Raw genomic sequence first — 13,705 nt, 5'->3', positions numbered from 1 at the left:
TTCTGCACAACTGGTTAAAAACCGATGAATTACACATTTAGCACAGTTTAAAACACTTGACATGGGACTACAATTATAGAATGTAGGCCAAAAAGAATTGTTTTCTTTCAATTTTTTATTTCTGCAGCTTTTGAATAAAAGCAAAGACTGAAGACAGAAACCATTAAGTAAGTCAGCTGGTTGCTATGAAAAGGCATGATACTAAGTCTGCATTTATTAAGGAGGATGCTTCTGTTCCCTTATAATTGACCTATACAAGGAAAATAAAAAAAGGCAAGAAACGAAGTATGAAAAAAATTCCCTTTGATACAATGATGAGAAATATGAAGCAGAAGGAATTTACAGGTTATGTACTATCCTTCCACTGACCTTGTAGAAGGCATAGTCCTCTTCTCCTGATTATGCAAGATTTATTTTTCATATTGTATAAGCAATTCTTTCTTAAAGCAATTTGCAATGCACATTGTGGATTAAATGTCATTTACACCAAACACACATTCCCATGAGAGAACTTACCATGCTTTTTTCTGCTTAATCACTTCAGTCACTTAGCATCTCTTCTCATTACAGGATCTTTTCTGCACCTGTCAGAAGGCATAGGGTTGCAGAACCCCATACTACTGTCCAGATTTATCTGCCAAGCCAGGAATCCATGTAGAATCCTCAGGACCCTTTAGTGGTGTAAATGTACAGAGAAGTCCACCCACCTCTTCTGGTATGCACAGTAATTTCACAGGTGGCAATATTCTCGGTGGGTAATTCTCGCATTTTCCACCCACATGGCTCCTAAAGTTAAGTCCAATGACTGATGTTTTGACATCCTCACCAATGAAATATCTGACAGCCAGGTAGCACTCACCCCCCAAAGCCCTTGGAAAAAAATCTACAATCCAATTTTCTTAGGCTCAATGTCACCATTTGAATGTAAAAGAATTAACATCTATTTTACAAAGGCACAAGTAAAATATCTGCTGGTCTACAAAGAAGTAGGACTTACAACACTATGTTAAGTGGAATGCAATCGAACAAGTAAAGAAGCAAGTTGCTGCATTATGGAAGTCAATAGTGATAAGTTTACCACATGGATACCACATTGCACATTAATGCTTCACCTTCTGTTTTATAAACAGCTCTCAACCAAGACAGAATCTTGTTGCTGAAATAATGAAAACAACAGCCAGTGTTGTAGAATAAAATGCTAATACATAAAATACATTTTTACCAGGAAACACAAACTACAGCACTAACACTGATGACCGATTTTGTGTGTATACATGCACACAAACACAATATAGCTCATCACAATGGCATAATTTACTGGTTAGCCTACAAACACAGTACAACTGTGACACAGTGTAGCACTGTCCTTTACACTGCCATTTTGTTTATAAAATCCTGAAGTGACAACTTCTCCTAGCCATAACTCTCAACAAATTCCTCAGCTAAAAAATAACATGTTCACTACTACAAGCCCACTCAGAGCAAAGTCATTTTGTGTGGCTTAGCTGTTAACCTGATCTAGGCAAAGAGAAAGATGCTTAGCAGAAAGATGATGAAGAGTGCAGTATTACCTCACTGAGATGTTTTCTGTGTTCAGATGGCAGTAACATCAAGCAATATTATGCAGAGGTGCAAATATAAACTCTGTGCTAAAATAAAAAATATATATACATGCTATCAAAATCATCATTATTATGTTTAACTACATTTGGAAATGAGTCAAACATTTTTTTTATTAAAATGAATAGCAAATGCTTTGTAGCAAAAAGAAATGGCTAGAGGTCATGATGCATACTTGTATGTCATCAAGGTTGTGGCATGTGAAGGAAGTGCCACCCTGTACTCATAGTATTTTGTGGTGATGACAGACAACATTCGGCCCAATGCAGTCCTGTCTCTCCCCTGAGCACTTTATACACATAATATGCAAATGGAAATACTGAGGAAAAACAGCAAAGGAAAAAGAAAAAGCAGCTGTTATGCTGACTTAATAATAGGCAGAATGGGTCCCACTACATGGAGAGAGACACCCGAAACAAAGAGCACAGCTCCAAGTTGTTTTTTTCATCCATACTGCTAGGTTTAACAGGGAATGCGGTATCCAAACCAGACACAACTTTAGCAGGGACAAGAAAGCACTGGCACTGTACCGCAGTTTATGTCCCAGGATGGGTACCCGCACCATAGAAAAACATGATTCCTACCCTGTGTTCTGAAAGGGAAAAACAATACGAGAATTAAAGAACATCAATTTTCCAGATACTGCCCAAAGAGGCAGCACCAGAGTACAACAGGTGCTGGCATTACCCTTCTATAAGCCAGAGGACAGCCATGATAATGAGACAGAGTACTTGCTACAATAGATGTGACCAACACTAAGGCAGTGAACAATAAGAATAAACTGGGATTTGTCAACACCATCTGGACACCAAAAATGACTAGAATTCGAACATATTTTGGTCGCAATTCACAGCCTCATTACATTTCACTGTACAAGAGACTCTCTCAATAATATAAAGCAAACCCTGTAAATATACTCCCCAAGGGCTGTAACATATAGGAGGTAAAACACTGCTACTGTTGCACACCAAATATTTTATGTTAACGTCTAGACTTTATGAAGAACCACACATTAACAAAATGCAGTACAACTGTACCACTGGGAATGTATACTCATATGTACATATTAAAAAAGACTGCATGGTTCACTGAAACTGGACAATTTTACTACAGCATATCACTGCATAAACACCAATCATAGCTGGTTATATGGCAGTGAACAGTATGTTATAGGAAGAATCCAGTACACCCAGAAAGCAGCAACACAGTTACGCAAGCTTTTGAGCAAGAAAACAATTACAACTGGGTGTCTACCCACAACATATAATAGCTCATACCCAAACAAAAGGGAAGAAGAATGGTATATGTGAGAAGGGTGCAAGAAGTCTACGAATCACTACTGAGATAACCACCCTAGACAGTGCCAGTCAAACCTAAGTGTGTCTGGAAGTAATATCCGTACTACTAGCAACTCCTAGACTAATAGAAAACTAAGGTGTAGTTCTGGGCAAAAGTGGTGCTGGGGTGCAGAACACTTCTAATATAACATGCTTACAAGAACAAATATGAAGCAGGAATGGAAAAGGAAGGAATCATTCAGAAAAGAAGAAACTAGAGTGCTTCAATGTTAAATTGATTATTAATAAAAAAAGAAAAAAAGAATGTTATACATGGTTGCTTGGAAGATTATGGTTAACACAGTTAAGACAGACTTGTGGGCCTCCAAAAGAGGTGGTCAGTCCATTTTTTTGGTTACTATTCCATTTTTATATTCTTTATATAAAAAAGACAAATAGAGCTTTGCTCTGTTGTTCCCATGTGTCCTTAGACTTGGCCATCTTCAATTTTGGCCAGCTGTTCTTCGAGCTTTTGGATGCGCAGATTCTGCTGGTGCACTGTGGTCCTTAATGACTTAAGCTGCTCCATAATGGCATCGATCCTGTCCCCATCCTGCAGTAAAGAGAGCACAATTACAAAAACATGTTACCACTAACCAGTTCAACCTACCATTGCTCTGAATTTGTCTTTGCCATAAGGAAAATCAACAAAAAATGTAGCAATTTTGTGGCCCAAAACTAGTCACCTTATTAAAACTGAAATATTTACAAATGCTTGGTCAGATTTCAATGTACTTATCACAGTTCTGAATTACAAGCTTATGGCCTACTGGGCTTCAAGAAGTTTCAGTACTGGAACCCCTTGTTGATATGAATTTTTTTTTTTACTTTTCATACAAATATATGCATTTAATATACATTTTTTTTTCTGAAGGAAGCTAGCAACCAACTTCTGATTTTGTAAGGCTTATTCCTTAACCAGAGAAGATACAGTGTTTTTGTCTAGCCCATATTAACTCCATCAGTAGTATGTGTCGGGTATAGATTGTCAAAAAAGGACCATATCAGACACTGCCTTATAGACAAGACAAAGGGTTACATCTAAGTGACCTGTATGAAATTGAGTACAGAGACAATTTTGAAGCATTTGTCAGTAGTAAACTTTCCATTCCCAAGATTTTCTAGGTAAATATTAAAAAAGGAGAGGGGTTAACCTCTCACTATTCAACAAACTCTCTAACCTTGAATTCTCCTCTTCTGCAGATGCCAGGTTCAAAGACTACCAGTTTCATTTGGGTCATTTCCATCCACCTTGCTTCCTCTGAATCCTTTCCTACCACCCTGTAATCTGGTATACCACATGGGTCAGTTCTTGGGTCTAATCAGTCACCCTCTTTATAAATAATCTTCTATCTGATCTCCCCTCTCTCAAAACCATATTATATACTGATTATCACCTCCTCCGTTAAAATAAAGTACCTCCTCAGAGTTGCTGGCGGCATTACTGCAACAATTTAAAGAACTCTGCTGCAATACTTCCATACTCAAAACAACTCATTAAAATCTGTCAGCTCACCATGCTAGTTACTTGAAAACCTCTGCACTTTCCTCTTCTCGACTAATGCACTATCACTTACTGAAAGAGCCACATTCATCTTCGATGGAAGTCTATTCAAACTTCACAAATCTGATTCTGTCCACTACTTGCTAACACTCAAATCATTTCACTACTACCCTTTTTGGCTGCACACAGCTGGCTTAATTTTGCTTCAAAGACCCCCCCCCCACATTACAGAAAGATTACTTTCTAAAATGTTCCAGCAATGTGGAAGGTCCTTCCCACTCACATTTGCAGTGCTCCCAATATACACCTTAAAAACATGTCTTGCTAAAACATTCCAATGCAAACATTTTATTGTCATAGTAACAGAAAGCTTACCTCTATTCTCACTTTATCTTTAAACCACTTCCTAAATATATCTCACTAATCTCTCCTCTTCTACTCCTAATATCATGGCTCTCTTACTCCCTCAGCCCCTCGTACATTCATGATGTGTTTTTTTCCATTTTTCTCACGTTTCTTTCCCCATATAAAAATTAAGATACTGAATATATGCATTTTTTCACGGGTTCGTATGTAATTACTAGGCCAGCAAACCTATGAGGCCTTTTTAGCCTAGTCATGCTTCTCAGACTTTGCACTTTGTGTCAGCAAAGTAAACACCTTAACCATTATGGAAGCCCCCAACCCTTCTTTCATTGGCTCAATTTACACAAATAGGCATATACTTCTATGCACTTCATAGCACACTGTTACATTTTGTTACGTGCAATTTATACTCCCTGAACGTGAATAAATGCTCAATATCAGTTCTGTAACACATTTACTTGTTTATTTTGGATGCGTTTGCTAACAGAGTTAACCTCAATTCTGGCAGAGGCCTGAGGGGAATCACTCCAAAATGCAAGCAGCTTGCCACAGCCACATAGTCTGCTGCAGTGTTATCACCCCTCCATTCCTAACCCTCAGGTAGAGATGCCTTGATATAACCTGGCCATTTGACACCACATACCATGTCTGAATCCAAACTGCACCGTACACAAAATACTGCATTAAGAATATTAAGGTGCTGTTTTGTATTCTTTTAGAAATGCAATATTTTTTTTTCTATGCAACCATCTCATATGTCCCCCTCTGTACCCTTCTGCCTCCTCTGTGACTTACCTTCATTCTGCATTTTCCTTGACCACTATTCCTTTCACTGTCCAGCAAAATTAAATTCCCTCCTCAAGTTAAGTCAAAGCTGAATGCTGTAATTCATTCAACTGCACTGCAACCGACAAGGATGTTGCAGCTTGTTGTGGCATTCTTTAGTATTACATTACCCTGATGTAATAACAGGTTTTCAAGTGCATGGCTTCTACATGCACAAACAATGTAAACAGATAACTTTCCCCTTGCAGATCTCCCAACTGTATAACCATCTTTTATTCTTGGGATACAATGACATATTTCTAAGCTAGCCATTCAGACCTGCATCACTGTAAGACCTCAGTCACAGCATCTGTCTGCATTACTACTGTGTTAATTTGCTAATGGTTAATGTATATTTTAAGTGTTGAAAGTGGTTCCAATGACACGTAAAAGTGTAATGTATATCTTGACACCTGTTTCCTTGTAGCTACAAAATGTGTCTCCAAGACATCTGCAGCCACTTGCTCTGGCCATGCTTCTTGGCCACAATGCGGCTTCTCAAGTACTGCTGTTATTCTATTCAGAATAATTGTCTCAAATATTTTGTAATGTTAACTGTCTCCTATTTTTCTGCTTAACTGATTACATTTCATGCACCACTGCAAAGTACACACCCTTCCCCTTCACTATATTTATGACTATTTTTCAGTACTGGTCGTTACTTCCTGTTTCTTATTTAATGTTGTGAAATGCGAGAAAACTGAGTCTTGATTAAAGTTTGAAACCTGTCAGAGCCCTAGAAGGCAGGACCTTTCGACAACTAAACGATGCACTAAGCTTTAATCTCTCAACCACTGTCAAGCGGTTCTAAGCAAAGACTTGAAAAATTAGGTTAAGTCACTTGAGCCTAGAACGTCTTTTTGTATACATCCAGTTCACACCCATACCTCCTTATTGCATCTAGAAATATTTTGGGTCTTGCTTCTTTAAAGTAACTTAGCAGTTAATAATAGGCAGTACTAGAAAGAGCGAGGAGTTATTAACAAAAATTACACCAAGAATGTTAGTCTATGATGTCCTGCAGTGGAGAAATTAATCTTTGTTTGCCACTTAATCAGATTTTCATATTTATGTTCAGATTTCATACCTGAGAGACCTATACTTTATTGAAGTATGTGGTGTGAGACACCAATGTGGGAGACAGGACTATGTACTGCAAATGCCAGTTTATATCATACTATAGTGGAAATAATGCCAGTTGTTTGTTAGTAATTATAAAAATAAGCAATGTTTCCATGTGTACTTAATACTTTAAAAGCCAAGTGACTTACAAACTGTTGCATGACATTAGGTGAAACTTCAGATGCTGTTGAAGAAAAGTCTTTCATATTTGTACTGTAAGTTGCACATCTTGAGAGATACCAAGTATTACTTGTATTACTAACTGTGCAATTAAATATGTTTTCATATTTCTGTAAATACATCAGTAAGCATGCACTTGTAGAGGAATTCCTTGTTGTCATGTAAAAACTTGCATCTGGTTAACAAAAATGTTGCAACAGTATATGTCAAAAATGTGTTAGTGAAAGTTTAGAAAAAATATAACTTGGGGTTTGTGTGCATTACTACATGTTACACCAATTACGGAAAATACTATGAATGCAGTGATTGTTACCACAGAATACATTTTGCTGATGACATTGCTTTTGGTACAGTTTTAATAGCTTTTACTGTTCACAAAATGTTTAGATTTGTTTATTTTTCAGAAAATACTCTGGAATACAAAATGTGTGTAGGCTGCTAGAGATGTGACTTTCTACACCACATTGCTGGATATGAGTTAAATCAAAACCTCATCCAGTCCAGCAATGAAACAATAGATGACATGTAACTTATCCTAGAAACTCTGCAGTTTTCGGTCTGAAAAGAAAAGAGCTCTGGTAGTAGTATAAAACCTCAAAGCAGTGATTAAAAAACATAGAAACTTTTTTTTTTTTTAGAGATTAGAAATAATTTTTAAGATGCTCACAGTGACATCTTCAGGCAAAAATCTGCTACCACAGAAAAGCTTTATGAAGAGATGACAAATGTGAATTACAATGTTAAGGTATAGCAAGTAGTAGTTCTATAAAGGGAATTTCTCTCAATAAAACAGAACATTGAGTTGTATGCTTTAAGTGTACATACGCCCAACCTAGATCCTTGTGCTAGGTTCTCCATTTTCTTGCAATACAAAGGAAATATATATCATTCTGGAAACTCTCCTTTTTAAGGTAAAACGATTTAGTCCAACAAACAAATTCAACAATGAAACTATAAGCAATAGCTATTATGAAATGTCATTGCTCTTTCCCATCTTTTCATCCCTCCATATTTTAACAGAATATAATTATTATACAATAGTGTTATTATATTTAATATTGTATGGTTCTGACACTTTCCCCTTTCAAATTTTCATATGGTTCTCCCTTCCAGTCCATCAGTCAACAAAATCACAGGCCTCATTGTTAATATCAATGCATACAATTTCATAATAAAGTATATTCACTGCAAATAAATCACAAACATCTTAGCTGTTTTTTCTTGTCGCACTTTACTAATCTCCTCTTAGAAGAGGATGGCCACAGATACCAAAAGTAATTACATATTCTTCAACTACCTTAAAAAATTAAGGAACATCCATCAATGCCCTGCAATGATCCACACCACCACCACATAGTCTGATCCCAAAGAAATAACTAATTTCTGAACCAACACATTTCTTAGAAACTTTACCTCACCCAGCATAACTGTCCCCTTCTCCCCCTCAAGTAATTCCAGAATAAGTACTAACAGCCCTAAATAAAACAACGAACAGGACTTCCATGGGTCCTGATGACATAAAGAAGACTTAATGAGTGCCATGTATGGCTTAATGGAACCTCCGGTAAACTTCTTTAGCATAACAGCTTCATAGGCACTTACTAGGCTATTGATCTGTGAGGACTATAAGAAGCCTACCCTTACATTCCCATGGTAGTTTTTAGCCCTAATAATTTACATAATGAATAGCCCAGAGACAGGCAGAAAATGTTATGTTGGGACATTTACTTGTTTCCCCTGTCCATGATGGATATGGGTGCTAAACGTGGAATTGTTTTGCAGTTTCCTATCCATTCATCCAAATTACGTTTAAAAAGAGTTTTGAGAAGTATTTTGCTTTATGGGGAAGACTGTTCTACGAATGAGTTATTCTCTGTGATACATACCTATCCCTCCAACATGCAACACGTTCTATTTATGTTGCAAAAGAGAGAGATCCCCTGAGCAGGTGTTCACTCTACCACTGGACTTGTGAATGTGTAATAGGTCTGACAGGATAGGGTCTGCCAAGGCTCCACACACAAGGCAGAGGTCGCCTCTTAGTAGCCTGTATGATACTGAGAATGATAAAGATTTGCGATAATCTACACAGTTTTTGTAATTCAGGCCCTTGAATTTTTTCAGTGAGATATGGTTGCTCCAGTTGCGACACGTTTTTGGACAGGTACATCCCAAATGAGGCATTAGATTCAAAGATCAGCCTGATGAGAGCTGAGTACAGTGGAATGATTACATTCCTGGATTCCATACTTTTAGATATAAGCTGTGCGATGGAGGATTTCCTTACAATAATATACAAATGATGATCCCAGAACAGTTAACGGTCATAAAGTTTCCCAGATCCTGGAGTATAAGATCAGCTTTCAGGAAAATGTTGTCAATGTGATAGTTAAAAAGGAAGTCATACTTGCCATAGGATACAGCTGTACATTTACTGACATTTAGATTTTGTCCATGGATTTGACAACAAGTATTCTCTGGGATTAGACCTCCTGGAAGACTTTGGTGTCCTGTTATGAGTTTATGATGGCACCAAGTTTACACACGTCTGCAAACATGATTATACATAAACCCAACATTTGCTTTGACATCTGAGAAGTAAATGCAAAACAGGAGTCGTCCGAGGATTAACCTTTGGAGTACATTACTAGTGACAGGTCTTTTGGAGGAGGCAGAACCACCTTCCCTAATTTCCTGAGTTCTACTTGACAGCCAGCAATTTGCAAGCATCTTACACTGGATTATGCCCCCTAAGCCTGGAGAACAGAAACCATAACGCCCCTTTATGAGGGAGGCTGAACCACCTACCCTGGCAATTACAGACACAGGCATCCTTGTTTCTAAAGCTATGGAGCATATAATTTTTGATCTCATAAATCAAGACACTGAAAATTTCTTAGCAAAGATGCACATCAATTTTGATTTATTAAAGGTAGGACCTGCTTTCTTATAACTGTAATCTACTTCAAAAGGGTAAAAGAGGAGTTTATTTTATTTTACATTTGTTAACCGGGGGTGTCTAAGTCGAAAAGGCCCTTTTTCAGCAAAGGCCTGGTGAGAAAAGCTCCACTCAGAAAAATTACAGATACATTTAGATATTTAGACACTATCAGTATACACACAAATTACAACAGACATGATTTTACAGTGGTATGTAGCACATCAACAGATACAGTGGCGAGAACAAATAAAATATTTATTTAAAAATAAAGGTTTTAATAGATTTGTGGTGTACAGCTAAAATTTGGAACATAGGTAGAATACATACATAGTACACAGATACGGTGCATATATTGTAGATTAGCCAGTGTTTGTGAGTGAAAAGTATTATCAAGTACTCTAGGTTTAGTATGTGTACCTTATCTGCTTTCACTAGCCTGGGGAGCAATCATGGCACTGCCAACTTTGCTTGAGATGTTGCCAAATGAGGTTTTTTAAGGAGGCTTTGGACAATGTGTTTTGTATGCTACTGGGGAGAGAGTTCCATTTTTTTTCAGCCACTGAACTAATACAAAGTGCGTCTCCAAAGCTATTGTAGCTGTTGGTGACTTCTAGTAGTAGTTTGCTTGATGACCCAAGAGGCCTTTTGAATTTCCCATCTCCCATCCAATCATCAAGGTTCCTTTTGAAAAGGGCTACTGAGGAGCTCTGCTTGACATGTATGGGCAGTCTATTCCAGAGTATGGGGAGTCTCTGGGTTAGGAACATATCCCTCCAGCATGTTTTGTTCATTGTGATGACAAGGTTTAGATCCCTGGAGCATGTGGCTCTGAGGGATTGGGATTTCTTTAAGTGGAGCATGGCCAACAGCTCAGGCTTTGACATGGCCTTGTATGTTAAGAAGAGATCACCTCTGAGTAGACGATATGCCACAGAGTATAGTTGGAGGTTTTTTTTTTTTAAGACGGTCAGCATATGGCATCTGCTTTAGGCCTGTGATTCTTTTAGTGAGGTATTTCTGTGGCCTTTCCAGCTGTTGCAGATGTCTTGTGAGGTACATACCAAACAGGGCATTATACTCTATAATGGGTCTAATGAGGGATGAGTATAGTGGGACAATGACCTCCTTTTTTCTGGATGAAAAGCCCTTAGTGATGAGGTGTGCCACATAGAAGGAATTCCTGACTGTTGTGGAGATGTGGTTACCAAAAGTGAGATTACTGTCCACCTGTGTCCCTAAGTCTCTCATCACACTTTCGATGTTTAGCGTCCTGCCACCTATGTGGTAATTCATGGGTACATGTTTTTTTCCAAAGGGGATAACTATACATTTCTTGGCATTAAGCTTGAGGCTCTGGCACCAGGCATCTGTTTCTGTAAGGCCTTTTTGTAGAATACCCACATCATTTGGGGATTCAATAATGGCTCCCAGTTTGCAGTCATCTGCAAACTTTGTTAGCCAGAGTCCCTTAGTGCTGGCCTGTACTTCAGAGAAGTAGATGTCAAACAAGAGTAGTCCCAGGACTGAACACTGAGGTACTCCACTTGTCACTTTGTCTGGAGCTGGATTTGGAGTCAGCTACTTTTACAGTCTGGGTTCTGTTAGTAAGCCAGTTGGCAACCCATTGAATGACGTAGGGATTTATGCCAAGCTTTGTAAATTTATCTATGATTCCAGAGTGGGGGATGGTGTCAAAGGCCTTGGCGAGGTCCAGATAGGCTGTATGGACCACCTTACCCTCGTCCACAGCTCTGGAGACTGACTCGAAGAAGTCAATCAGATTCAGGAGACAAGATCGGCCCTTCACACACCCAAACTGGGTGGGGTCCAGTGTTTGAAGGTTGCCAATATCTTTGTTTATAAGTTCCATGACAATGCGTTCCATGCCCTTACAGATCAGGCTTGTCAGACTGATGGGACGGTAGTTTCTGGGATCCAAGGTGGCTCCTCCCTTGTGGAGCGGGATAACTGTAGCTGTGCGCCACTCAGTGGGCACGAAGCCTGATGTGAAGCTATGATTAAACATGACACTTAGGTGAGGTTCATTTTGTAGTTCATGTAGTACACAGCCTGGGATGTCATCTGGTCCCATGGATGCTGTATTCTTAGCTTTGGAGAGTGCGGTTTCTACCTGTGTGGCCGTGATTATCGGAATTTGGCAATCTTTTGGTACTGAGATGGGCCCTTTATGGGGTGAGAGGGGGGTGAAGTTGGCACTAAATCGATCTGCCAGGATATTGGCAATATCCTTGGGATCAGTATATTTAATGCCATTCTGTTGTAGCTCAGAGCAGATCTGAGCATTGCCATATAGATTCTTGACATAACTATAGAATGCCTTGTGGTTGTCTTTGGAATCTTTGGCAATTTTATTTTCGTAACTAGCTTCTGAGGATTTTATGAGGGATCTCAGCTTCTTACTGAGGCTGGTGAGGGAGTTTTTTGCATCCTGGGATTTTCCTCTTTTCTGCAACAGTTTCTTCCTTCTGTTGTATAGTTTTTTTTATAGCAGGGGACCACCAGATTGGCTTCCTTTTTTTGGAGAAGAGCATCTTGGTTCTATTCAGGATGGCACGATTCATGCACGAGTGGATGTGCTCATACAGTGCCTTAGTGCTGCAGTTGAACTTCCAGATCCCGTCTGCGTGGGTGTGGTGAAGTTTGTCACTTCTAACTTCAGTAGCATGAAGTTGGCTTTGGAGAAGTTTTTTAAGGAGGTTTCCTTACTGGGGGGTAGGGGTGGGATGTGGATGTCAAAGGTGATTTGCTTATGGTCAGACCTGACCAATGAGGGGGTGACCACTGGTGTGGAGCATCTATCTCCCATGTTGGTAATGGCCTGGTCTAGGATATTGGCCCCCCTGGTGGGACAATGGATTAGCTGATCCAGGGCGTTGGAATTTATGAATACCAAGAACTGTTGGGAAAAGGAGTTGGTACCCAAGTAGTTTTCCCAATTAATGGCAGGGTAATTGAAATCACCCAGTATTAGGGTGTTTGGTTGTATCTTACTATTTTCCAGTATGTTTAGAAAGGTGTAGTGAGAATCCTGGGGCATGGTGGGGGATCTGTAGCAAGCTACAATTTGGATTGCAGTCTTACCTAGTGTTAGTTGCACTTGGAGAATTTCAGATGCATTGTGTTGGGCAACTAGCCTGGAGGTGTGAATATCCTTAGTGAATATGGATACTCCTCCACCTTTAGTGTTTCGGTCTTGGTTTTGTGGCTGAAAAGTGTGGTAAGAATTGTAGCTTGGTATTACAAGTTGAGTTTTCTTTGGACTGAGGATAAGTTCAGCTTTGATAAGGTAATTTTCAATGTCAGAGAATGCTAGTTGAGTTGTTTGCAGGAGGGTGGGAATGTTTTGTGCAGCACAGATTAAGGTAGTATCATCTGCATACTGAATGATAGATGCACGCTGTGCGGAGGTATGGAGGTCATTTGTGAAGATTGTGAATAGTAGTGGTCCTAAGATAGAACCCTGTGGGACACATATAGTTATGGGCAGCTGAGAAGAGAGAATTATCCTACTTCACAGCTTGTTACCTGTCAGTTAAGTAGCTTTGGAACCAGGTAAGAGTGGAATTTGATAGATGATATTAGTTTAGTTTGTTTAGCAGGATTTGGTGAGAGACTGTGTTAAATGCTTTGGACATATCAAAAAAAAGATTTGAACCCTGCAGGCCTTCGTTTTTGAGATGGTTTACTGTGTCTGAGAAGCAGAGGAGGGCTGTAGTGGTACTATGGGCAGGTCTGAAACCATGTTGAGTAGGTGACAGGATGTTACTGTTTAGCAGATATTTTAACACC

General features: G+C 39.0%; 1 protein-coding gene across 2 annotated transcripts in view; it reads right to left on the bottom strand.

Annotated features, from left to right (window-relative positions):
• Window positions 1–97: 97 nt before the first annotated feature.
• Window positions 98–13,705, bottom strand: part of CORO1B (coronin 1B) — a 626,540-nt gene continuing 612,932 nt past the window's right edge. For both annotated transcript variants that reach the window (XM_044084070.1, XM_044084068.1), the window contains exon 11: window positions 98–3,510. In XM_044084070.1, coding sequence (XP_043940005.1) covers window positions 3,385–3,510 — 126 coding nt within the window. In that variant the 3' untranslated portion in view covers window positions 98–3,384. The remainder of the gene's footprint in view (window positions 3,511–13,705) is intronic.

Source organism: Protopterus annectens, chromosome 9.part0 (assembly GCF_019279795.1).
Source record: "Protopterus annectens isolate FY-2018-M chromosome 9.part0, PAN1.0, whole genome shotgun sequence".
Classification (NCBI taxonomy): domain Eukaryota; kingdom Metazoa; phylum Chordata; order Ceratodontiformes; family Protopteridae; genus Protopterus; species Protopterus annectens.
Note: the sequence above shows the minus strand (reverse complement) of the source record. Positions and strands in the feature narration are given on the sequence as shown.